The sequence below is a fragment of the Panthera leo genome, chromosome B4, assembly GCF_018350215.1.
Source record: "Panthera leo isolate Ple1 chromosome B4, P.leo_Ple1_pat1.1, whole genome shotgun sequence".
Taxonomy (NCBI): Eukaryota; Metazoa; Chordata; class Mammalia; order Carnivora; family Felidae; genus Panthera; species Panthera leo.
Window position 1 is genome coordinate 41,666,515 of NC_056685.1, and position 27,811 is coordinate 41,694,325.

The 27,811-nt window shown below is 44.1% G+C and overlaps 2 protein-coding genes across 2 annotated transcripts in view; one reads left to right on the forward strand and one right to left on the reverse strand.

The window, feature by feature from the left end:
- The first annotated feature begins 473 nt into the window (after positions 1-473).
- Positions 474-18,079, forward strand: LOC122225331 (antigen WC1.1-like). The gene is given in 12 exon segments (XM_042948269.1): positions 474-822; positions 916-1,233; positions 6,887-6,979; positions 7,057-7,371; positions 8,759-9,073; positions 13,951-13,992; positions 14,075-14,389; positions 14,619-14,651; positions 15,223-15,360; positions 15,749-15,841; positions 16,723-16,857; positions 17,937-18,079. Coding segments are annotated over 12 exon segments (2,289 nt in total).
- Positions 18,080-19,725: 1,646 nt separating this feature from the next.
- The window catches only part of CD163 (CD163 molecule), a 137,874-nt gene continuing 129,788 nt past the window's right edge, over positions 19,726-27,811 (reverse strand). Inside the window, 1 exon segment of the mRNA XM_042948270.1 lies at positions 19,726-20,037. Within this exon segment, the coding sequence (XP_042804204.1) occupies positions 19,741-20,037 (297 nt within the window). The 3' untranslated portion in view covers positions 19,726-19,740.

Genomic DNA, 27,811 nt, shown 5'->3' on the forward strand with positions numbered 1-27,811 from the left:
AGGTTGTCATGCATTCATGGATATAGCCCTCATGATTTTCCCTATCCTCAGCCACTTGAGGATTGACTCCCAGGAGAGAAAGCTGACCAGAATTTGAGCCCCGCAAGTCTCAGGATGACTTTCTAACCTTGTCTGGCTGATACATCTCTACTGTCTCATAACCCATGTCCCTCTGGGTCGGTTCTGTTCTTCATACCTTTGTACTTAAGTCTGAATGCCTATGTATTATGCAGTTTCCTTGGGCCAAGACTTGTAGATGAGGAATTCACTTCTCTAACCAACCCCAAAATGTATTCACCTACTCCAAATAGTCTGTCTTCAGAAACTCACTCATGGAGGTCCCATTCTGCCACCAACTGTTAAATCCTTTCCTCTGTGCCAATGCCTGGGAAAAGAAAAACTTTTTACTTTGACATGTCACTGTCATATACCATTGTCCATGACATGTCACTTCTAATTGCCAAGCCAGAATCATGAATATTTACCTGTGTTTGTTGTTGTTGTTTTTTCTCCTAGGATTTGTGCGTCTAGCTGGTGGGGATGGACCCTGCTCAGGGCAGGTAGAAGTGCATTCTGGAAAAGACTGGACTCTAGTATCTGATGGGAACTTTACATTCCTCACTGCCCAGATCATCTGTGCAGAGCTGGGGTGTGGCAAAGCTGTGTCTTTCCTGGGAGATGTGTCCTTCAGGGAGTCAGATAGACAAGTGTGGCCTGAAGAATTCCGGTGTAAGGGGGATGAACCTGAGCTCCGCTTCTGCCCTAGAGTGTGCTGTCCAGGAGGTGCTTGCCACCGTAGGGCTGTTCAAGTTTCCTGTTCAGGTGAGATGCAGAGCAGGACTTCAACCTCGCTGCATACTCTGCTGGGGTAAGAAAAACATAAGATCTCACCGAAACCCTGTCTTCTCTTACTAGCATACACAGAAGTCCGGCTCATGAAAAATGGCACCTCTCAGTGTGAGGGACAAGTGGAGATGAATATTTCTGGACATTGGAAAGCCCTCTGTGCCTCACACTGGAATATGGCAAATGCCAATGTTGTTTGTCAACAGCTTGGCTGTGGAGTTGCTATCTCTGCTCCAAAAGGAGCATACTTTGTGGAAGGAGGTGATCAGATTTGGAAAGCTCGATTTCACTGCTCGGGGGCTGAGTCTTTCTTGTGGAATTGTCCTATGACTGCCCTGGGCATTCCTGATTGTGCTCATGGAAACACAGCCTCTGTGATCTGCTCAGGTAAGAGACAGGGAAGGGCTAACTCCTACTCAGGATGCTCTTTGAGTGAAATGTCCCTATGAGCAAAGAGTGTGGAAAAATTATTTTAAAAGTGAGAAAACCCATGATAAAATATGGTTCTTTTCATTGCTATTTGCCTTTAGGTCAAGGCAAGGAATTTAAGAGGGATATCTGTTAAAATTAACACACTGTTGGGACGCCTGGGTGGCTCAGTCGATTGAGCGTTTGACTTTCGCTCAGGTTATGATCTTGAAGTTCGCTGGTTCGAGCCTCATTGGTCTCTGTGCTAAAAGTGTGGAGCCTGCTTCAGATTCTCTCTTCCCCTCTCTCTCTGCTTTCCCTGCTAGTGCGCTGTCTCTCTCTCTCTCAAAAAATAAACATTAAAACAAATTAAATTAACACTATTATTTAAATACATCTGAGTATTTACAGAGAAAGTATGTAAGTAGTAAGTGTGTAGCTCGGTGAGTCATAATAACATGAACGCCATGTAACCCCAACCCAGATCAACAAAGAGATCATTAGCACCCCAAAAGCCACATTCATACCCTACCAATCACTATCCCTGCCCTCCTACTTGAAGAAAACCAGTCCCCTAACTTCTATGCTATAGGATAGTTTTTTCTATTTTGAGCCTCATATAAAATCATATAGTATGTTTCATTTTGTGTCTAACTTCTTTGATTCCATACTATGTTTGTGATTCATGCATGAATTATTTATAGCAGTGCTTCCTTCATTTTTTATTGTAGAGCGTTCCATTGATTGACCATGTGACCAGGTATTGATCCGTCAACTGATGGTGGAGTTTTGATTTATTTCCAGTTCTTGATTACTGCAAATAGTGATGTTACAGATAATTGTGACAGTGACTTGTGGTGCAAATATGTATGTATTTATTTTGGGTGTTTAACTCTTGCCTTTTTATTTTTGCTCTTTTAATGGTGTTTATTGATAAGACAAGTTCTTAACTTTAACAAGGTTTAGTGTGTCAACTTTCTTTTTTTGGCACACGATGCTTCTTATATCCTTTTATTAAAAAAATTTTTAAATGTTCATTTATTTTGAGAGAGACAGAGTGCGAGCGGTAGAGAGGCAGAGAGAGAGGGAGACACAGGATCCGAAGCAGGTGCCAGGCTCTGAAGCTCTCAGCACAGCACCTGATGTGGGGCTCGAATTCATGAACCATGAGATCATGACCTGAGCTGAAGTCGGATGCTTAACCCGCCTGAGCTACCCAGGTGCCCCTTCTTATGTCCTTTTAAAGAGAACTTTAAAGATCCTGAAGATATTCCTCTATGGTATTTATAGAACTTTAGTTACCTTTATTTCACATATAATTGTATGGTCCTAGAATTGATTTTCATGTGTGATAGGGGTCAAATTTCATATTTTTATCAGGATATCCAACAGACTCAGACTCCTTCCCCGAAAAGACACTTTTCCCCACTGCAGGGCCTCCTTTGTCATAATGAGTCTACGCATGTCTGAGTCTTTTTCTGGACTCCATTCTCTTCTATTGTATCCTTGTTTATTCTGGCATTAATACCCCCATTCCATAATTATTGTAGCTTTGTAGTATGTCTTGATACATGGTAAAGTTACTCCTTTAACTTCATTGTTTTTCTTCTCAAGTGTGTGGATCATTTGTGGTCTTTTCCATATATATTTTATTTTAAAAAATGTTTATTTTTGAGAGAGAGAGAGGGCATGCATAAGTAGGGGAGGGGCAGAGAGAGACAGAGAGACAGAGAGAGTGAGCAGGGGGTGGGAGAGAGAATCCCAAGCAGGCTCCACGCTCAGCATGGAGCCCAATGGGTGGCTTGATCTCATGAACCGTGAGATCATGACCTGAGCCAAAATCAACAGTTGGACACTCAACCAACTGAGCCATCCAGGAGTCCCTTCCATATAAACTTTTAAAATTAGCTTGTCATTTTCCACCAAAAAATAGCTTGATGATCGAGTCCAACATGGTGACATGTGAAGTTGCTAAACTCACCACCTCCCACGTATACATTTTTCCAATTCTCATAAATGAGGTAGGAGTTATCCTCTCTCTCTTTTTAATTATTTGGAAGATTGAGTGTTAATTCTCTTTTTTTCTGATGTATTAAACTTTTTAGTTTTAACTGAACACAAACTTAAAGAAAAGTTGTAAGAACCATAAATGTAAAAATCTGGGACATTGGAAGAAAGGTGAATTGCAGACCATTTCTCTATAGGGATGCAGAATTCATGAAGAAAATGTTAGCAAGTTGAATCCAGAGATGTACAAAAATGAATGCACCACAACCAAACAGAGTTTTCCCAGAAATGCAAAGTTAGTGTAAAATATACCAACTAACAAAACTAAACAAAAAAGGAACCATGTAATCTTTTCATCAGATGTGGAAAAGGCATTTGAAAAGATTTGAGAACAATGCATGAGAACATCTCCTAGCATATTGAAAATAGAAGGAACTTTCTTCAGTCTACAAAGGCCTCATAAAAAAAATCTGGTGCAAATGTCACACTTAATGGTGAAATATTGAAATATTTTTCCCTCAGATGAGAGAGATGATATTAATATCTATCACCATTGTTACCCAACAGTTTACTAGAGCACAAAAAATTTTTAAGTATAAGAATTAGAAAGGAAGAAACAAAACAATTATTTATAGACTGCATGATTGCAAGAAAACCCAAGAGAATCTACAGTTAGATTATTTGAAGTTATAGTCTAACTATAACATTGCTAAGTACAAGCCCATGCACAAAATATATGCAAAAAATAATTTTCTTAATAAATAGTATCAATAAGTAGAAAATAGATAAAAAGCTGTACTACTCACAAAAAGATCAAAACATAAAATACTGGGGAGAAAAGCTAATCAAAGACATAAAAGATCTTCAAGAGAAATTAAAGATGTAAACAATGGACAGACACACCATATAAATGAGTTGAAAATATTAAATATTGTCAAAGTTGGTTACCTCAAAATTCATCTGTAGATTAAATCCCACCTCAATCAAAATGTAATCCTGTTTTTTTTTTTAAGCAAAAATATTTTAAAATTTCGGCTTTCCTGAGGTGTCACTGACAAAATTGTAAGACATTTGAAAGGTACAATATGGTGACTGGATATGCATATACATTGTGAGACGATTCCCCCATTCTAGTTAATTAATACAGCTTCAGCCTCACACATTTATCTTTTTGTGTGTGTGTGAGAACATTTAAGTTCAACTCTTACAGCAAATTTCAATTATACAATATGGTGTTATCAGCTGTCGTCACCGTGTTATGCATTAGACTCTCAGAACTTATTCATCTTATAACTGGAAGTCTGTACGTTTTTATAAAACTCTCCCTATTTCCTTCACCCCACGCCCCCGGCAACAGCTTTTCTATTCGATATTTCTATGATTTTGATTGTTTTTAGATTCCACATAAAAATGATATCATGCACTTACCCATCTTTCTCTTTCCGACTTATTCCATTTAGCATAATGCCCTCACTATCCATCCCCGGTGTCCCAAATGACAGAATTTCCTTCTTTCTCATGGTTGAATAATATTACATTATATATATGACGCATCTTCTTTATCCATTCATCTCTTGATCAATTAGCATTGTTATAATTCTATTATCTAGTTCACAAGCCTTATTCAGAACTTCACAACTGTCCCAAATACATACTTCGCGGCAAAAAAAGAGGTGAGGTAATATGCTACGTTCAGTTGTCATACCCCTTAGTCTTCTCTAATAAAGGACACTTCCTGAATCTCACTTTGTATTTCATGACATTGACTTATTTTTTAGAGAGACAGAGCATGAGCAGGGTGGAGGGGCAGAAGGAAAGAGAGAGTCTTCTAAGCAGGTTCCATGCTCAGCATGGAGCGCAAAACGAGGCTCGATCCCATGTACTGTGAGATCGTGACCCGAGTCGAAATCAAGGGTCAGACGCTCAACCGACTGAGTCACCCAGGCGCCCCATGACATTGACATCTTTTTAAAGAATACAAGCCAGTTATTAGGTAGAATCTCCTTCCAATTTGAGTTGTGGCCATAGTCAGGAGAATGAAATATTGTACAAGCATGGTAAATTGATATTAGATTCCATCCTGCATGAGTGCAAATTGGATTTGTCTTTTTTCAAAGTAGAGATTATTTTACCATGTTGACAGTGATTTAAAAATATTAAGATATTTGATGTTAGCGGTAGGTATGGGGTAGTAGAAAAATACAGTTTAGTAGAAGAGCAAAAGACTACAAAATTCCTGGAAGATAATCTGGCAATATATATCTTAGTATATCCTATACATCTTTTAGATGCATTTGTTTTAAATAAAATTTTTAAAAAGTTTATTTTTGATGGGGGATGGCAGGGACAGAGAGAGGAAGAGAGAGAATCCCAAGCAGGATCCATGCTGTCAGTGGAGACCCCGATGCGGGTCTTGATCTCATGAAGTAAGATCATGACCTGAGCTGAAATCAAGAGTCCCACACGTAACCAACTGAACCACCCAGGCGCCCCCACAAACATTTCATTCGTGGTAATTTAAACTCCTCGTCAGGTAACTCAAACAACTGGATACCCTGTACATTTCTTTCCAATGCCTCTTTTATCCTCCTGGATTTTTGTCAAATCTCTTCTCTTTTATTCCCCGTTATTATTATTTTTAGATTTTAATTTTTCTAATGTAATCTCTACCCCAGCGTGGGGCTCCAACTCATGACCCCAAGACCAAGAGTCTCATGCTCTACTGGCTGAACCAGCCAGGTGCCCCTCTGCCTGGGCATTTTTGATTGGCAGACATCGTAGATGAAACATTATAGAAATCCTTCAGAAAGGATTTTACTTTGCTTCCTCCTGGCACCTGTTTATGGCCAGATCATCTTATTTAAAGGAATTGCATAATTAGATGCTGTGCAGCTATCCCGGTGAAGAGTAGTCTACTTTTAGTTCAGTTTTCTTTCTATGGTTCAAGAGCTCTGGTTAATAGGGTGCCTCCTCCTTGGCTGACCCTCAATTATTCTTTTATTCCCAGAGCCCTGTGAGTCTGGCAAAACCTGTGCTGAACCTTTCCGCATCTTCGCTAGAGTCTTGGAATTGACAAAGGCCTCGAGGGGAAGTGGCTCACCTCTGGCCGTCTTTTCTCTTAGAGCTTGGCTCCCCAAATTCTCACTGCCTTGGTAGATCTTCAACGCTTTCAAGCAGTACTGATATATTGCCACTTATTTTTTTTAAGTTTATTTATTTATTAGGAGAGAGAGAGAGAGAGACAGCGTGAGTGGGGGAGGGGCCGAGAGAGAGGAGAGAGAATCCCAAGGAGGCTCCAGCGCAGAGCCCAATGAGGGGGGGCTTGAACCCATCAACAGTGAGATCATGACCTCAGCCAAAACCTAAGGGTAGGACATTTAACCGACTGAGCCACGCAGGTGCCCCGATACATTCCCACATTTTACAATTCATGCTTAGTGCCTCACTTGGCTTGAAAGACAAATCTTGGCCTTGTCAGAAGCAGGAAGTGAATTCTACAATTATGATAACATTACTGTCACGTAACAGCTTTCATCTCAGACCCCGGCCCCCGGTTCCATATTTAGTTTAAGTCAGCTTCCTGTTCTCCAACCCTAGTAACCCTCTGACCTTGCTGTTTCTGCAGGAAACCAGACCCAGGTACTGCCCCAGTGTGACGACTCTGTGTCTGAGCCGGCGGCCTCTGCGGGCTCACGGGAGAGTGCTCCCAACTGCTCAGGTGAGGGGGGTCCCACCGGACCAGAAAGCCCTTCCGGTTTCCTGTTCGATGCCCCAGTGGCCTGATTCTCCCCTCAGATCACAGACAGCTCCGCCTGGTGGACGGAGGCGGTCCCTGCGCTGGCAGAGTGGAGATCCGCTACCAGGACTCCTGGGGCACCGTCTGTGATGACAGCTGGGACCTGAACGACGCCCACGTGGTGTGCAGACAGCTGGGCTGCGGCGAGGCCCTCAATGCCACGGTGTCCGCTCACTTCGGGGCGGGATCAGACTCTATCTGGCTGGACGACGTGAACTGTACAGGAAAGGAGTCTCACATTTGGGAGTGCCCCGCCCGGGGGTGGGGGCAGCACGACTGCAGGCACAAGGAAGACGCTGGGGTCATCTGCTCAGGTCCGCCCGCACCCCGTCTGCAGGTTGGGCGAGGAGGTGGGGGGCTCTGCAGGAGGGGAGGCTGAGCCCTGAGGGGGTGTTGCTGAAAGGGCCAGAGGAGAAGAAAGCTTCCTGCCCCAGTGCCGGGCTTTCTAGCAGATGTGAAGATTAGATGCTTTCTTTTCCTCCTGTGGCAGCTGGGGTTGAGGTCCTTCCTTCCCTCCTTCTCAGACCTCCTGACAGCTATTTCCTACAGTTTCCATTCGAAAGCAGGGCCCGCTCTTCAGTTTTCCGTGGCGGCAAAGTCTTGAGGTCCCATTGCTGTTGAAATGCATGACCACACCATTAGTGGTAGAAACCACACAAATTTATTAAATTAAAAAACAATTTTTTTTAACATTTATTCATTTTTGAGAGTGAGAGAGACAGAGCGCGAGTGGGGAGGGGCAAAGAGAGAGAGAGACACACACACACACACACACACACAGAATCCAAGCAGGCTCCAGGCTCCGACCTGTCAGCACAGAGCCCGACGCGGGGCTCGATCTCCCGGACCGCGAGATCATGACCTGAGCCGAAGTCGGACGCTCAACCGAGTGAGCCACCCAGGCGCCCCACAAATTTATGAATTTAGAGTTTTGTTTGTTAGAAGTCTACCAAGGGTCTCGCTGGGCTCCAACCAACGTGTCAGCAGGGCAGCATTCTTTCTGGAGGCTCTAGGGGAGATTCCTTTTCTCCATCTTTGCTAGTTTCTTAAGGCCGTGTGCATTCCCTGGCTGGTAGTTAGCTCCCTCTCTTTTTCTTCAGGCTGACCACGTTGCTCCCTCTGAGCATTCTTCCCATTCTTCCATAGTCACGTTTCCCTCTGACTGAAGCTGGAAAAGTCTTCCCGGTTTTAAGGATGTGATTGGATTTGGGCTCACCTGCTTAACCCACACTATTCCACTATGGTTATATTCCACATATTCCATTATGGTTAATGTCACCATCCCAAGGTCCTTAACTTGATCACATCTGTGAAGTCTCTTTTGCCATGTAAGGTAACATATTTACACAACATCTTTGAGGGGGCGTTATTCTGCCAGCATTCCACTTTCCACACTCTCTTTCCCAGACTCTGTTAGAAGTTTTGTCAGGAAGCAGGATTCAGCTTGCCCTCCATGGAGAGTGCCGTCTCTGTTCATAGTCCATTGCGTCATTGTGGTGGAAATAGAAAGACAGACACAAACAGACAAAAGCAGGTAGAAGGCAGACAGATTTCAGCCTTGTCATCCCGTGGGTGCTTCCTCAGCAGAGTCAGCCATGAATGTTCACCATCCCTGGCATGGAGAGAAAAAAAAAAAATCAAGAGCATTTGAGTGGAATGTTTACTGTGGACTGTTTCCCCCTCTCTCTCCTTTTGATGTAGACTTCCTGAACCTCAGGATGGTGAGCGAGGACCAGGAGTGTGCCGGGTGGCTGGAAGTTTTCTACAACGGGACCTGGGGCAGTGTCTGCCACAGCCCCATGACACCCATGACCTTGTCCATCATCTGTAGACAGCTTGGCTGTGGAGACAATGGGACCCTCGACTCTTCCGTAGTTCCCAGGGAGGGTTCTAGACTTCGGTGGGTGGATCACATCCAGTGTCGGAAAACCGATTTCTCTCTCTGGCAATGTCCTTCTGGCCCGTGGAAACACAGATCATGCTCTGCAAAAGAGGAAGCTTATATCTCGTGTGCAGGTAACTTAATGTTTCTATGTGTCCATCCCAGTCCTGCAGGATGTTGTTAGTGAGATTTTATGTCTTGGAATCTAAGGGATGGGTTCAGTATGAGACTACAAAATGAAGTTTGGATGATTATTTGATTCACATGTTCCAATGTTGTTTTGAAGGAAAAAATAAGGAAACCTGTGCCAATAGGAGTTTACATGAAAGGTACCAGAAAGAATAAATAATACCCTGATAAACTTTCTAAGCAATTGCTAATTAATTAGTAACAGTTAATTAGGAATAGCCCAACAGGATAAAGTAAAATCAATCCTGATTGTTTTTTTTTTAAGAGAGAGAGAGAGAGAGAGAGAGAGAGAGAATGGGTGTGTGTGCCTGTGTGAGTGGGAGAAGGGCAGAGGCAGAGGGAAGAGAATCTTAAGCAAGCTCCATGCTAAGCCCCGACTCGGGGCTCTATCCCACAACTGTGAGATCATGATCTGAGCCGAAATCAAGAATTGGATGCTTAAACTACTGAGCCATCCAGACACTTCCTGATTGATTTGTTTCTTGAGCTGATGGTATTTTACTCTGGAATGCATTGACACCAGTCAGACTAGTTTTTCAGTCAGTCTGTTGGTAGATAGTAATTGAGTGCCTTGTAGGCACAAATTTATACTGCATACAGGAGGATGGAGAAGAGAAGAAAATGTAGTCTCTGCCATCACGGAGCTTACAATCCAGCGTTGAAAACTCTTGTTCGGCAGAAATTTCATGAAGAGCTAGAAAGTGCCATGGAAGTGTGGAATTGGGGTAAGAGAAGAACTCATACTTAGATGGAATCCTGAAGGCTGAGTAAGAGTATGTCAAAGGAAGAAAGTGGAGAGATCACTTGGGTCAGTGTAGGTACTGAGGTGGGAGGAAACATGGTGTCTTTGAGGCACTGAGAAAAATCCCATCAGGACCAGAGCAGAAAAGAGGGAGGGAGAGCGGTACAGGGTGACCTTGGAGAGCGGTACAGAACCAGAGACCTCTCTGAGGCAGGGCCCAGGAAGACATTCCTGTTTGAGAGGAATTTGCTTATCTTCTTGGCTGCTGCATCCTGGGGAACTGAGAGGTCAGTGACCTCATGCCCCCATGTCTTTCTGCTTGAATTTAGCTCTTCTCAGAGGCCGTAGGATCCCAGTCTTCATGGCTGATCCTGTATCCTCTGGGCCTTTCATTGACTACCATGTACTTAATCTGTCCCCTTCACCCCGCTCTCCTGAAATGTTCTGCAGAGCCTGCTGGAATTTGGAGCCCGACATCTTCAAACTCCCTTATGCCCTCAATGTTCCCTTCACTTTCACGTTGTGATCAAAACCCGACTTTTCCCTGGGAACACTGATTTGCCTGTCACCTGGAGGCTCTTTGTTTCTCTCTCAAAACACTCTTTTCTCTGGGCTGGGACTTGGAGGAGGTATGCTCCTGGCTCGCAGGTGTCACTTTCAACAACTCCTCTTCTGTCTGTCTTCTCAACACCCAACTGCTGGAAATTCACGCCACAAGACAACACCGCCCACTGCTCGCGCTTGTTGCTGTCATCATCCTAACCTTCTGGCCACTTCCCCTTGTCCACCGAAGACTGCAGCATCACGCTCACCAAGTTGTTCATCTCTGTCTTACTCCTGGAACCAGTGGGGGGGTCCTTCAATGCCCTTAAACACAACCAAGACATCACCCTGGCCTCGCAGTTCGTTGACTTCCTCATTTCCAGGCACCTTTCCTTCCAGCCTATCTCTGCCTATGCAAACACTACTGACCACCAATAACTGTATACCTGGAAATCTTGATTTCTGTATTCCAGTCTCTGGCCAGTGCCTCTTAAACTTACGGCTCCTAACCTAGAATGCTCCATTTCAAATCATTTCTCGTCCTCCTGGAGATGCCCAGTCTTTCCCCTTATCCATTTTTCTTACTTTTCTAGTCTTCTCCATGTCTGCACATTTTTTTTTTCTTAGCCAAACGAGATAATATGATCCAGCATTGTAACCATTCGCCTTTAACTTATTCAACTCCCTCGCCTCCTCTTTGTCAACCTCACCTGGCAAACTCCAGATCTGGTTAGAGTACTCCTTGTCTGCACTTGACTAACGGAAAGGTGGGAAAATGGCCCACAGTCGTGGCGCCAGTCTACTTTGGAACTCACGGACAGTCTCTAGTGGGCATTCTCCAGTGTCCCCGGAGTCCTCCAATATGTGGGCTCGCCCTATCTTTAAAATTATATTTTACATGTTTTCTGCTCTCCACACGTTGTCAACCCCTGGATCCCCACCATCTGTTCTCAAGTCATGATCTTGCCTCTTACCTCGCTAAGAAATTAGAACAGTCAGCTGTGAACCCCTCATCTCCCTTTTACCAAATCTACTCACTTGTGGTCTCTGTGCGCACTCTCTGCTTGTTTGGCTTCCTGGCTCAGTGGCCTCAGTCCTTACCTTAGGCCAGGTCTTCTGCTCAGGCTGTGGGGCCTAATGGCACTTGTCAAAGTCTTCACTTCCGTTATGCCCTCTTCCTTGTACCATCAACTTCCTCCCTGTCTCCTGGTTTATTCTCATCAATGTATATATGGGCTTGAGTATCTCACATCTTGAAAAATACCTGCGGAGTTTTCCTTGACTCCAGTTCCCTTACTAGCTGCTGCCCATCCCTCTTTTCGCCCTTCCTCAGCCAAGTTTCTAAAAGGACAGTCAGTGGGGCGCCTGGGTGGCTCAGTCGGTTGAGCGCCTGACTTCGGCTCAGGTCAGGATCTCACGGTCCGTGAGTTCGAGCCCTGCGTCGGGCTCTGGGCTGACAGCTCGGAGCCTGGAGCCTGCTTCGGATTCCGTGGCTCCCTCTGTCTGCCCCTCCACTGCTTGCAGTCTGTCTCTTGCATTGTCTCAAAAGTAAATAAACATTAAAAAAAACCACGTAAAATGATGGTCAGTAATCACTCATTGTCTTCACAATTTTCTGTCTTTTACTGGTCTAAACTCATCCCAGTTAAGTGGTAGGGTCCACCATTCCTCCGAATTGGTAAGGTAATGAAATGTAGTAAACTTTTCTGTCTTCATTACTCATGACCGTTTGGCAGCATTCAACAGGCTGACTTCTCTTTCCTTCTCATTTAAAAAAAGAATTTTTTTTCTTAATGTTTATTTATTACTGAGAGAGAGAGACAGAGCATGAGCAGGGGAGGGGCAGAGAGAGGAGGAGACACAGAATCTGAAGCAGGCTCCAGGCTCCAAGCTGTCAGCACAGAGCCCGACGCGGGGCTCGAACTCACAAACCGCGAGATCATGACCTGAGCCAAAGACAGACGCTCCACTGACTGAGTCACCCAGGCACCCCTCTTTCCTTCTCGTTTTTAACCCCTCCTGACAGTCACTCTACCTCATTGATCATTGTTCCAATTCTGCCTCATTGCTGTTCTTATGCTTACAGGGTTGTAACTCCTGTGCTCAGCCTCTAGATCTTGGAGACTCTCAGGGCTCAGTATCAGACTGTCTATCCTTCTTAGCTATACTCCCTCCCTAAGGCCCATGGCCCAAACAGCATCTCTGCACTAACAATTTTCAAATATATACCATCACAGCTGATCTCTGTCCTTAATAGAAACTCATATAGTCCTTTGCTACCTGACATCTCCACTTGAGTATCAGCGGGCTGCTCAAATTTAGTCTAAAGCAGAATATTTGAGTCCACCTTCTCAATTCCTGCTCCTGATTTTTCCTCCCCACGGTATTCCCCATTTCAGTTAACATCGCTACGATTACTCAGTTACTTAAGCTCAGTATATAGGAGTCAGCCTTAATTTCTCTACTTCCCTCACCCTCTACTTCCCATATGATAGCAAGTTCTGCTGACTCTGCCTGTAAATATATCTTCAGTGCTTCTATACCTTCCATTGTCACTATCATCTTTGTGCCTTATCATCTGTCAGAGAGAAGTTTAAAAAATTAGCGTTTATCCTGTCTCTTGCTTATAAACCTCCAGGGGCTTCATGTTGAACTTAAAGTAAAACTCAGAGTTCCTATACTGATTGACAAAGCTATATATGATCTGTTCCCTACCCATCACTCAGTCTTTTTCTGGGAACACTCTTCCACTCAGTCGGTACACATATTGACTCTCTTTGTGTCCCTGAAATAGCCAGGCCTGCGGGAAGTAAGGGAAGGCAGGCTGGCCATCCTTTAATGCCTTGGTATTCTTTTACCAGGCAGATGGCACTGTTCATCCGAAGACCTCACACTAGCTGTTCTCTCTGCTTTGCTTACTTGTCAACTTCTCATCATTCAGTTTTCTAAAAATGTTTATTCATTTTTGAGAGACGGAGACAGAGTGTGAGCTGGGGGGGGGGGACGGGCAGAGAGAGAGGGAGACACAGAATGCGAAGCAGGCTCCAGGCTGTCAGTGCAAAGCCCAATGCGGGGCTCAAGCCCGCGAACTGTGAGATCATGACCTGAGCCACCCAGGAGCCCCTCCTCATTCAGTTTTTACATTAGATGTCATTTCCTTGCTGAGACATCCCCTTCACAATTTAAATGCTTTACCTCTCCCAAAATTCTTTATGACCTACTTCTGATAGTCTGTGTGTGTGTGTGTGTGTGTGTGTGTGTGTGTCTGTGTGCGCATGTGTGTATGCACATGTCTGTATTTTATTTGTTGTGGAATGTGGAGAGTGATAAACAAGTAGACATAAAACAATTTCAGGCGGTGTTAAAGGCTACGATTTGGTCAACGTCTCAGTAACTCAGCCCATTAGATTAATTCCGAAGACTGTTATTTTCCTTTGCCACTTGGACTGAACCCAGGACTTCAGATCATCTTGTTAGGGGGCAAGATCGCTCCCAGCTGTCCCTGACCTAGCGCTTCCCCACTGTCTGCTTCTGCAGGAATGAGACCCAGGAGCTGTCCAGCAGCTGCCCCCTGCACAGGTACATCAGTCCCTCCTGCCTCCCCTGCTGGCTCCTGCCTTCCCACCAGGGGCGGTAACCGAAGGTGCTGCTGCTTTTTCAGACCAAGAGAAGCTCCGACTCAGGGGAGGAGACACCAAGTGCTCAGGGCGAGTGGAGGTTTGGCACGATGGCTCCTGGGGCACAGTGTGTGATGACTCCTGGAGCCTGGCAGAGGCCGAGGTGGTGTGTCAGCAGCTGGGCTGTGGCTCTGCCCTGGATGCCCTGCAGAGGGCGGCATTTGGCCCGGGAAATGGGAGCATCTGGCTGGATGAGGTGAAGTGCAGGGGCAGGGAGTCCTCCCTGTGGGATTGTGCTGCCAATCCCTGGGGACAGAGCGACTGCAAGCACGAGGAGGATGCTGGAGTGAGGTGCTCTGGTGAGCGGTTCTGGTTGAGCTGGGGCAGGGGTGGGCCAACGGGGTGGGCCAGGGTTGTCCTCGGAAGTTTGCATTCTGAAAGCATCGAGGTGCTGTGAGTCCCGGATGGAGGGGTGGGGGAGGACTCCACATTGATGTTGTGGTAATCGAGGGGTGATTTCAGGGACTAAGGTGGGGAAAATGGACGGCCCTGCACTCTGGCCAATTCCTGTACTGTTTTTCCCTCTAGGTAAAAGAAAACCATTGCTGTCTTCTATAGCAGGTACAGTGCCGCAGTGTTCAGATTCTGGGGACTTGTTCTGTGGAATCTGACAGAATTAGCCAATTCAGAAAAAGAAAGATACTGAGGAGCCATTGGCTGGTGGGGAAGTCTTAGGGCATTTTCCTTGGGGAAGCTTTCCCTTCGTTGGCCCTTTGCGCCAGAAGTTTCTCTTGCCCTGGGGCCAAGGCAGGCTGGTTCCCGTGCTGCAGGATCTCAGGATTTCCCATTTGTCTGTTGAGTGTCACTGCTCAGAGGCAAGATGCCTACTCCAGGAGCTGCTTGATGCTCTGGTCTGGTGAAGCCCAAAGAAAGGGAGCTGCATTTGTGTGGCTTGGTGCTCAGAGGCTGTTGCAGCAGGGAAGCTCTCTGATAATCCTAGCGCTCCCTTGGACCTCACTGGAGTGGAGTTGAATTTATCTCAGGACAAGGCTTGGAGTGCCCACCAGGGTCGTGGTCAGTCCTGTTATGTCTGAGTCTGGGACTTCCTCATCCTGGGCACCTCTGGAAATGCTAAAGGAGTTTCCCGAGGCCCCTGCCCTTCTCCAAATTCTATTGGTTTTATTCTCTTTAGGGACCAGACCAGGCCCAAATCCTGTCCGTGGCATCTTCTCCCTGTCTGAGATGCTCTGCTTCATCCTGGGGTCCCTTCTCTTCCTGGTCCTCATCATCCTGGTAACTCAGCTGTACAGATGGAGAGCAGCGAGCAGAGGTGGGCTACAGGGAGTACTGGGTAACATGGAAAGTGTGTGGAAGCAGGAGATGGGGCCAGGCGTGAGGGGTGGGGAAGACCGTGTTTGAAAAACTCCAGCTGCTCTACGTTGAACTGTAAAGGCTGAATCTATAGAGGCTTTGAGGGTTGGAGTGTGAACCCTCGGAAGTCATGGCTTCTATGTGAGACAGGAAGGGATAGGAGCTGAGCTGTGGACACAGGGTAGGCAAGGGAGAAGGTGCAGATATGGTGCATGGGGTTGGAGACTATGAAGGCATCCTGGCAGCCCCGAGGGCTTCTCCACCTGTGAGCCTTGGGAAGAACGATTAGCCTGTTGGTTCAGGGATGAACTCAGGTGGCGATCTCTCACTTGCTGGTGGTTGCTCAGCCTTATCCAGTTTCGAAGATGCTCTCAGTGAGGCTGTGTACGAGGAGATCGATCATCTTGTGACAATGAAGGAAGATCTGCTGGGCGGCACTGGTGTGTATCCCTACTTTGCTTTCCTGGGACTTCTGGTCCCTGCTGTCTGCGAGCCACGTCTTCTCAGAACGTGCCAGACCCCATACGTGCCCCAGGCTCACAGAAGCAGCCCCTCCAAAGGCTGCAGGATGAGCCCCTCCTGAGCCCCTGTGAATGCTGAGCCTTCTCTTTATTCTACGGGAGGCTCGCCCACTCCAGCATTTCTTTTCAGCCTTACCACAGGTCCCACGGGCGTGAGAAAGCATGTTCTGCTTGCTTTGTGATGTTTGTCTCCACATTAGCGTCCCTGTCAGAGGACTCAGTGACTACCCTGTCATATTACACTGGGGATGGTGAGGAAGACAGTGACTTTAAATCTGCTCCAGGTAGTACGGGTGGATCTGCCTTGGCTGGATATTAGGGGCAGGAGGCTTTCCCTCCTAGAGATGGGATCCAAGAGGGACCATCTGCCTTTGACTAGGATTAGAGAGGTCTCTTCTCTCCTCCTTCTCTGGTTGCTCTGAACATGCCTCACGTTGAGGCCGGGCTGTGTTCAACACCATCCTCATTCAGTCACAACTCACACACACTGTTTTGAAAAATATCGTCTGGAAAGTATAACTGACAAAATATTTAGTAATCCATTGGTGTAAGAGTTTCTCTGAAATATGTAGTTTTAATAAGGGAATATTGAGGTGTTTGGATCATTTTTCTGGCTTACGGACACATCAAAGTGAAATATATGACCTTGGATGAGACCTGTTAAAACAGGGAGTGGGTAGTTAGTGCCTCTACTTTAGCAGCCTTCAGAATCTCTGCAGCAGAAGGATTTCAGGTATTTCCTAGGCCAACCCATTTACTGTGGTTTCATCTGACCCCCTTGTCTGCTCTTAAAACCCCAGCTCAGGGGACTGACACTCCTGCTGAGGATTATGATAATGCTGAAGAGGTACCGGTGCCTGAGGCTCTTCCTGACTCTTGGATGAGTGAGGGGGACGTGCCCCCCGAGGAGAATGGGATGATGGCCTCTCAGACAGGTGAGTGGGGTTAGCTGATCTCCTGTAATCTTTTGTCTCTGTCCTGGAAAGGGTGAATTTGAGATCCTCATTGCCCGCCCTTCCTGTAGATTCAAAATTTGGATGACCTCATATCCTTCAACCATCTTCCTTTCTTTAGTGCTGGCACATTCCTTGGGGAGGGAGGAATCACTCTGTGCTCTTGGTATCAGAGTCTCCATAACTTCGTCTTTCATGTGCTTGCATTAAGACTTATAGATTAACTTACCAAATCCAAAAATAGAGCAACTGTTCTAATAACATTGTTGCACTGTCTCATATGTGAAAGGCATTTAGAGATGTAAGAAATATTGGAATACTGGAATTTTTGAGGCATTTTGATCATTTGAGATGCTCTGTAATCATATGTTAGCCCTAATATGTACAAAGTCTAGATATATGGTGGCCTTGAATATTAAAGCCATGGTGATGGAGTATAGAGACTGGATTTGTGGGCAGTTGTCTGTGGATAACTGGAGCCAATCTGCTCCAGACATTTCAATGGTCAAATGAAGACATTCATTCTCCAGAGAAGAGTATTTTTCCATCTGAAGGCCCATGTGATTCCTGGAGAGGTGGCATTTATGGAAGGAAGGATCCTGTGATTGTTTCTATGGGCATCTGGGGACACAAGAGCAGAGTTGAACCTCCAGTGAGGACCTGAGATTTCTCCTAGGTCTCCTGTCCTTTTCCTTCTGAATTCAGACCTGTACATTGTGAGAGGAGAAATTTTCATGTCCCTTCTTATGATTTTCACTATTCTTGGGCCATCCATTTGCTGAGAAACATGTCTTCAGAGAGCCCCTGTGTTGGCCATAGATCTGTGATAACAGCATTTCCCAGATAAGCTGAGGCCCCAGAAACCCATATGGACTGGATTCTGATAGGATAACCTTGATATATTTTTGCTATAACTAATATTAAATTGTCTGAGCTTCCTTGAGCATTACTGGGTCTCCAGGGATGCTTTGTCATCACTACTTACTTAACTTGCTTCCACCGTGGGGCACTGTCCTATCACTTTGTCACAGTTCCAGTCAAACTTCTCTTTACTGTTTCAGGCTCTTCTCTGCAGTTCTCTGAAGAGGTAGCTGGTCCTGGGAAAGAAGATAGTCCCTGGCTGCTCCAGGGGGAAGAGGGTGACCTGGGGTATGATGACGTTGAATTAAATGCCCCTTGAACATCTACCATGGTTTTCACCTGATGTTGCATTAAAAATGAGATAAGGCCTAAGATATTCTAATTGCCTGTATTTCAATAGAGTAGTGCTGCCCTATAATGGTATTATATGGAAATTACTTAAAATGAAATGTTCTGAATAAAGTACTTTTTGCTTTGATGATAATTTAGCAAGTTTCATGTTGATTCAGTTTCTCCCAAAGGAAATACAAGGTGAATAAACTGACCTGTTTTCTCACTTCCTCTATAGGCTACTCAAGGCATTACTTTGCCCAGGCTATCAAATGTTCCAGGTCTCTTTTTCTTAGACAGGGGACTCTAAACTTGGTCCATACTCATACCCTCGTTCTTACCAAGCCCAACCTATTATACTTAATTGATGGCTCTGGATGTTGTTGGGGGGCGGCGGTCCAACCTACACTCACTTTTGCAATCTTCATAATTTTTGGCAGGACATGGGGATTGGAAGATGCTCAAGGATTCTCCTGGTGCAATATACATGGCCATTTGCCATAGGAAAATGATGAATTCAATGATGGAATAAAGTATGCCCACCAAGATTATTATATTTTACTTCTGATGCATGATGTCAACAAAGCCCAAATAGAAAGCTGGCTACTATCAGTTTTCAGTTTCCCTTAGTTTTTCAGTTTCCACTAACATGTTCACATAAGAAGTCATAATTTTTGAGAGATTTGACATTCAACCCAGGACCAAGGATTGAATTCTTTCAAATCTTGAACTCCATTGTAGGGAAGGTGGAGTTCTGCTAGATAATGAGGATGGAGACCAATACTTGTGCACTTTTCTTGATATCCCACCTGGCTTCATAGTCTTCCCACTACTTTCCAGATCATTTAGCATCCTTAAGGCCTGCCTCAGTGCTCTGCTCACCATCTGCAGAGCTGAATCACTGGGATGATGAGGACTGGGGAAAGAAGGTCCCCTAGGTTGGTATAGAGGATCCCAGGTAGGGAAAAAATGCCAGGGAAAGGAGCTGAGCCTGAATTGTTGTCTGAGGAGAAAAGAGGGCCATGAGATTTTAGAGAAGGCCATAAGCCCAGGAGAATCCCCCTTATCCCAGTCATCTCCTGAGTCCTCAAGACCATGAAATCACCGTTCAGATACAGTGGATTTGTCTGAATCCCAAGATGTGATCGACCTAGGTCCTGCCCTGAGCTGTGTCAACTCTCTTCTGAATCTGGTTCTAAGGGAATTTTATAAAATTGAAGCCAGTAAATCTTTGGAGCGTTGTAGCTGTCGCAACTTAATAGGACTATGAACACCTTATCATTAGGCCTTTCCTATACTGAAATGGTCAATTTTCCCAGAAATATGTAGATTCCATAGTGCAGGTCCCTAAAAATATGGGTGTCTCCTCTTTGACATAGTTCAGGACAGAAGAACCACTTACTTCCATGAATGGGGGAGAATGGTTGTCCTCACACCTGGAGAGAAGAGAAGGAGAATGGGATCACTGTATTGACTTGGCCTGGAAAAGCCATAGGCTACACCTACATCAGAGTCCTATTGTTCTCTCCCAGATCCCAGGTCAAGCAAGAGCCTCTCCTGTATTTGTACTGAGCCAGGGCACAATACAAAGTACAGGAAGTACTTCTGGATACAAACTCACATGTCCTTGGATCCTCACCCAATACCCTGGTCCTTCTACTCAACCAGAGCGCCTCATTCCAGCATTGTTTCCTGCTTGCAGTCGCTCTGTCCCCAAGGATTGGCAGCACAATCCCACAGGGAGGACTCCCTGCCCCTGCACTTCACCTCATCCAGCCAGATGCTCCCATTTCCCGGGCCAAATGCCGCCCTCTGCAGGGCATCCAGGGCAGAGCCACAGCCCAGCTGCTGACACACCACCTCGGCCTCTGCCAGGCTCCAGGAGTCATCACACACTGTGCCCCAGGAGCCATCGTGCCAAACCTCCACTCGCCCTGAGCACTCGGTGTCTCCTCCCCTGAGTCAGAGCTTCTCTTGGTCTGAAAAAGCAGCAGCACCTTCGGTTACCGCCCCTGGTGGGAAGGCAGGAGCCAGCAGGGGAGGCAGGAGGGACTGATGTACCTGTGCAGGGAGCTGCTGGACAGCTCCTGGGTCTCATTCCTGCAGAAGCAGACAATGGGGAAGCGCTAGGTCAGGGACAGCTGGGAGAGATCTTGCCCCCAAACAAGATGATCTGAAGTCCTGGGTTCAATCCAAGTGGCAAGGGAAAATAACAGTCTTCGGAATTAATCTAATGGGCTGAGTTACTGAGACGTTGACCAAATCATAGCCTTTAACACCGCCTGAAATTGTTTTATCTGTCTACTTGTTTATCACTTTCCACGTTCCACAACAAATAAAATACAGACATGTGCATACACACATGCGCACGCACACACACACACACACACACACACACACACACAAACTCTATGAGAAGAAAGACTCTGCATGCCTTATTCACCTCTGTGTTTCTGCTGTTAGGACAGTGCCTGGCACATTCTTCAACAGCATGCATTGAGAACCTTTTCTAAATACTATCTATAGGGGCTTGATAAATATGTATTGAATGAATGGATGAATAAAGTCCAGTAAAATATGATTCCTTTAAATTCTTGTTAATCAGCAAAATAACAAAGGAAATGTAAATTAATGGTAATGGTTTGTGGTCATAAATATTGCATCTTAAGAAGTAATTAGTTCAGGGGCGCCTGGGTGGCTTAGTCGTTTGAGCATCTGACATAGGCTCAGGTCATGATCTCACGGTCTGTGAGTTTGAGCCCTGCGTCCGGCTCTGTGCTGACAGCTTGGAGCCTGAAGCCTGCTTCAGATTCTATGTCTTCCTCTCTCTGCCCGTCCCCCGCTCATGTTCTGTCTTTCTCTGTGTCAAAAATAAATAAATAAATAAATAAACATTATTTTTTTTTAATTTGAAGAAGTAATTCATAAATTCATATATCACATATCTAAAATATTCTTATTTGGTGCAATTGATATAACACCATTACATACAGTAAAATAAACTGAGATGTAATAAGGTTTTGAATGTTCTCTAGTGAAACTATACAATTATTTATAGAAAAATAAAATTGATTAAAAGTAATTGTGGTATGAAGAATGACATTTGAAGCATTGCATTAAAGACAGAAATCCTAAAGGTAGAGGATTATAAATTTGATCACACAACAGCCCCTTAACACATGCATAACCCCAAATACATTAATATGCAAAAATGGGGGAAATATTTAGAAAATATGTAAGACAAATAGTAAATGATGTCAGTTTATAAAGAATTCCTATAAGTCAGGGCACCTGGGTGACTCAGTTGGTTACGCATCTAACTTTAGCTCAGGTCCTGATCTCTCAGTTTGCAGGTTCAAGCCCCGCATAGGGCTCTGTGCTGACAGCTCGGAGCCTGGAGCCTGCTTTAGAGTCTGTGTCTCCTTCTCTCTCTGCCCCTCCCTTGCTGTGGTCTGTCTCTCTCTGTCTCTCAAAAATAAAAGTTAAGAAAAAATTTAAAGAATTCCTATAAGTAAACACTAAAATGAAAAACATTCTAAAGAAAAAATAGAAATGTTATGACAGACATTTTAAGGTTACAGTATAAGATAATATTTTGGTGTATAGGATAAATATGGATAAAAACATGATATAATGCACTTATGGCAAAGTTATGAAGAAAATAATGCTCTCAGTTAATGTTGAAAATCAAAGCTACTGATAGCTATTTTGATGGCTATTAGACAATATATATCAGAGGCTTCAGAATGGTTATCTTGAGGAAATAATAATGGCTTTTCTATTCGGTCAATGTAGATGTTCATAAAAATTTCATCACAGTATTGTAATTGAAAACATAAATATACAACAAATGGGATTAGAAAAATAAGTTATGATTCAGTAATACAGTGTAATACCGGCAACAATACAAATGACATAGAAGATATTTTAATTGACAGAAAGAAATTTAAAATATATCATTAAGGGACTCCTTAACGCTTACTTAACGCTTTACTCAGTCGGTAAAGCGTCCAACTTCGGCTCAGGTCATGATCTTGCAGTTTGTGAGTTCCAGTGCTGCATTGGTCTCTGTGCTGAGAGCTCAGAGCATGGAACCTGCTTCAGATTCTGTGTGTGTGTGTGTGTGTGTGTGTGTGTGCGTGTGTGTGTGTGTGTCTCTCTCTCTGCCCCTCACCCACTTGTGCTCTGTCTCTCTCAAAAATACATAAACCTTAAAAAATAAAAAAAAATATTGTTAGTTTTGAAAGTGTATATAAAATTGTGTACTTTATGATCCAATTATGAGTGTGAGTGTGTGTGTGTATGCATGTACACACACGTGTGTAGAGACTGAGATGTGCCCTCTATTAGAGCAGAGATTTAGTGTTCAGAAAGAATCTAAAGGGAGCTGGCAGACCCTGACTTGTCCTGTACGTGGCGGGTTTGGGGAATATTTGATGACCTTTGACACCATGATACCAAAGTTGAAGTGTCACAAGTAGATGGGGTAAACTCATGTGAACCGAATGCTTTAACATGCGAACATGCTCCGTAAAAACATGATTCTAAAAAAGTTCTCCCTGCAAAAAAATGCGCTTGACTGACGACATGGGATTTCTTCTTAGCCTAATGAGAAAGGCATTCGTTGTTCTCGGGGCTGGAGAGGCCAACCTGGAATCCGAGCACCAATTGTACATTTCATCGTGAGAGTCTACCTCAACCCCTAAAAGCCTGCAAAGCCTACAGAAGGACAACCATCATTAGCATATGGCCCAAACCTGAGGAACTGGAAGTTCCAAGAAATACAACAAGGAAATGAGGAGCAGAACCTCTCGCTCCTGTTTGGAGGCATAGACTTACCCAAAGAAGAGAGACAGAGACTTGCGGTTGGAGGGGTTTGGAACAGGAGGAAAAAGGGTGAGAGAAAGGATAGAGAGTTGAGGGACATTGCTACAGCAGCCAGGGACCAAGGCGCACATCTAGAAGAGCTGGCTCTCCGGCCATGTGACTAGATTGTTCTTTCGGAAGCTCAAGCACTGATATCTTGTATTCTCCTCAGTCAGGGGCTCAGTGGAGACAAGATTTCATATGGGATCCGGGGGAACTACAAGGGACAAAATTTCCCAAAGCATGTTCTAAGCACAGCATTTTTCCTAAAGAGTGAATCCACTAGGACGTCCCCAAACAAGCTTGAATACCTCACTAGGGCAGGGAAAAATTAACCAAAGAGACACATCCTGAAGTCTCTAAGACTAGCCCTCTTCTGCCTTCAATGTTAATGTCAGTCCACCTAAGGGCACCTACATTTGACATCACTTTTCTCTGCTGCACAGTGAGGTTGCAGAATGATCAAGAGGTAAGAAGGGAAAACATCAGGGTCGCCTGGGTAGCTAGTTGGTTAATCATTTGACTCTCGATTTCAGCTCAGGTCATGATCTCATGGTTCGCGAGATAGAGCCTATTTGGGATTCTCTCTCTCCCCCTCTCTCTGCCCTTCCCCCATTTGCACGCTCATGCTCTCGCTCTCAAGATAAATAAATAAACCTTAAAAAAAAGCAAAAAAACATAACAGGCAGGAAGACACAGTTCTGCCAAGAACCCAATGCTGGGGAAAGACCACAGTAAATAAGAAAAACAGCTGAGCTGTAGGTGTGTGGGGAAGAAAAAGAAAGTCAAAGTCAGGCTTACCTTGCAAGTGCGGGGTTATCTGGGGGTGTAATTATAGTTCATATTGGGAGGATTTTATTTTACTTGTTTTTAGTTTATTTATTTATTGATTTTGAGAGAGAATGAGAGAGAGGAGGGGAGAGACTCCCAAACAAGCTCTGTGCTGACAGCACAGAGCCCTCTGTGGGCTTGAACCCTGACCTGAGCTGAAACCAAGAATCAGATGCTCAACTGACTGAGCTGCCCAGGCACCCCGGGAGGACTTTATAGGCAGAAAGGTTTCTATATCTGCCCTATCATATACACATACATATGTATCCTCATCACCACCGCCACCTTCACCACCAAATCCAGCAATCTGGCTTAGACAATGTGAGTTCTATGGAGTATTATCTACAAGAATTGACTTTCAGCAGGCAGACATGTTTCTTTCTGCTTACGCATTTAGCCTTCTCCTCCTCTTCAGACTCCCCTTCACCTGATTCCTCCACCCCACTCCCCAACCCCTGTCTGACACAGAAGCCCATAGTCTAAAGGGTAACAGAGTATAGGAAGGATAGATCAGAGATCCAGCCTGACGTAGCCTCTCAGCCACAATCCACTACGGGATACTTTGGAAGTGATTTGACATTCACTGAGCTTTTCGGTGTTGTGGGGGCTGATTCAGAAAACCAACTTCATATGTCTGGAACATCCCACTGCTGAACTTGAAAAACAGAGTCTCTCCCCCACAGGAGAAAAACCAACATTCATTGTTACTAAAGGTCACATTTGGTCAAAACCAAACGGTCAGTAAAAAGGCATTGTCTTTACAACCCCAGAGATAGCTCTCCAGATTCTTTGAGCTAATCTAATATCTCTGCTGATTTTAAGAATTGAGGCTATGCTAACCTTGAGCACTCACTAGGATACTGAATAGGAGAAAAGCAATTCCTTGGAGAAAGCAGACTCAGTTCATGGTTTTTCAGATCCTCATGCCTTCAGGTAATAGCCTTAGCTTCTTCAAACCATACAAGGGACTCTCCTGGTCCCTAATGGGGCTCCTACAGCAGGAAGGGAATTATATAGTCCCATCCCTGGCTTCACTATTTTCTGGGAACCAACAGAAATCCTGTTTAACATCTCCTCTGCCATCAGACACTATATAAAAAGTAAACTTTCTGAAATACAAACACCGATTACATGCTGACTCTTAAATATCTCCTTATATGAGCTACAAGGTTTCCTGACATTAGGTCTCATTTTGTCTCCAAAGCTCCTATAAAAAAGTTCTATCAAAAAATATATGCTGTTCATGGGGCGCCTGGGTGGCTCAGTTGGCTGAGCGACCGACTTCTGCTCAGGTCATGATCTCACAGTTTGTGAGTTCGAGCCCCGCATCGGGCTCTGCGTTGACAGCTCAGAGCCTGGAGCCTCCTTCAGCTTCTATGTCTCCCCCTCTCACTCTACCCCTCCCCTGCTCACGCTCTGCGTCTCTCTGTCTCTCAATGTTAAATAAATGTTAAAAAAATATGCTGTTCTTTTCTCCATCCCCAGAGTCTGACTCAATGGCTGGTTCAGTTCAGCCGGTGTTATTGACAGTCAGATACACTGTTTTGGAGTCAGTTCTACCACATATAGCCCAAGAAAAGATGCTTTTTTTGGTTTAATGAAGCCTAGGTCTCCAATGTCCAATGAACAACATATTGTGGCCCTAAAGAAATGAGAAGTATCCAACAGAACAAAGAATCAGAAGAGTAGAAAATTGGGATTAGAAGGATAAAAAAAATTCTCAGGAAGATGAAAAAAAAAAGGTGAGATGGACTCAAGGGAACATGATCATTGGGTCTTTCCTCTCATTTCTGGTTGGTAAGTGAAAGCCTTATAAAGATCAAGGACTCCTGAGGGCAGCAAGTGTGAGGTATGTCTTTCCTTTCCATCACATCACAGAGAACCTTTTGTCCTCAAGACTACCATGGCCACTATGGACATGTCACCTGGGAATAAATTATAGTTCCCCGGACATGGTGGACCTATAGATTACAAATCAGTTACAAAATGAATCCCCATTTTACACTGTGGCAATCTGGTTAGAAAGTACATGTCCTTCTGGGGCGCCTGGGTGGCTCAGTCTGACTTCAGTGTCCGACTTCAGCTCAGGTCATGATCTCACGGTTCGTGAGTTCCAGCCCCGCATTGGGCTCTGTGCTGAAAGCTTCAGAGCCTGGCACCTGCTTCGGATTCTGTGTCTCCCTCTCTCTCTGCCCCTCCCCTGCTCATGCTCTGTCTCTCTCTGTCTCAAAAATTAAAAAAAAGAAAAGAAAGTATATGCCCTTCTACTCTTGGGTCCTCTTCGTCAACATTTCTGTTTCTCTGCCTCCCCTTCTTCTGTTCATTTTCATATAAACCAGTCTACTACTTTCACATTCTTTCCAGGCCTTTGAGTAAATAATAAAAATGTCTTACAGTGCTTGGAAATGAAATCCGTTTTACACAAATTGCTTATCATACCCTTGCTATCAACAAAACAAGGACTGATCATGTTTTCACCATTTTAAAAAGTTATTTTTCTTTTTAAATTTTTTTTAATGTTTATTTATTTTTGAGAGAGACAGAGACAGAATGTGAGCAGGTAGGGGGAAGAGAGAGAGGGAGACACAGAATCCAAAGCAGGCTCCAAGCTCTAAGCTGTCAGCACAGAGCCCAACGCCGGCCCCAACTCACAAGCCGTGAGATCATGACCTGAGCCAAGGTCGGACGCTCAACCGACCGAGCGACCCGGGCGCCCCTAAAAAGTTATTTTTATTGAGATACAATTGACACATAATTTTGTGTAAATTTAAGGTGTGTACAATGTGTCGATTTGATACATTTATATATTGCAATATGATTACCACCATAACATTAGGTAACACCTCTATCACATCACATAATTTATTTTTTGTGGGGGAGCAATAAAGATCTAGTCTTTTAGCAACTTTGAAGTTTATAACACAGCATTATTGTCTATAGCCATTATGCTGTGCATGAATTCTCCAGGACTTATTTATCTACTGGTTGCAAGTTTGTACCCTTAAACTACATCTTCCCAATTCTCGCAACCCCCAGCCTCTGGTATGCAACATGTACTCTCCATTTATAGGAATTTGATTTTTTTGACTCTACATATATGTGATATAATACAGTATTTGCCTTTCTCTCTGACTTATTTCATTTGGCGTAACGCCCACTTACCATGTAGTTTCACTTGTTGATTTTTGTTTTTGTTGCTTGTGCTTTTAATGTATGTCATATCTAAAAAAAAAAAAAATCACTCATGGCCAAGACCAATGTCAAGGAACTTCTTTCCTATTTTTTCTTCTAGGAGTTTCACTCTATCAGTCTTATGTCAACATTTTTAATTCATTTTGAGTTAATTTCTGTGAATGATGGAAGGCAGAGATCCACATTCATGTTTCTGCATGTAGTTATCCAGTATTTCCAACACAGTTTGTGGAAGGGACAATCCTTTCCCCACTGAGTGTTCTTGGCTCTCTTGTCAAATATTAGTTGACAATATATGTAGAAATATATATCTGGGCCCTATACTCTATTCCATTGGCCTGTGTGTGTATTTTTTATAACAGTACCATACTGCTTAATTTACTATTGCATTGTAATATAGTTTAAAATCAGTAAATGTGATTTGTGTGGCTTTGTTCTTCTTTTTCATAATTGGTTTGTCTATTTCAGGTCTTTTGTGATTTTATATGAATCTTAGGATTGTTTTTTCTATTTCTGTGAAAAATGCCATTGGCATTTTGATAGAGATTGTGTTTAACATAAAGATGACTTTGAGTAGTACGAGCATTCTAACAATATTAATTCTTCCAATCCATGAACATAGGATATCTTTTCACTTGTTTATGCCTTCTTCAATTTCTTTCACCAAGTAGAGATCTTTTAATTTCTTGGTTAAATTTATTCCTAAGTATTTTATCATTTTTGATGTTATAAATAAGATCAATTTCTTTATTTGTTTTTCAGGAAATTCATTGTTAGTGTCTAGAAACTACTAATTTTTGCATGTTAATTTTGGATACATAACTTTACTGAACTCATTGATTAGATTGGTTAGTCT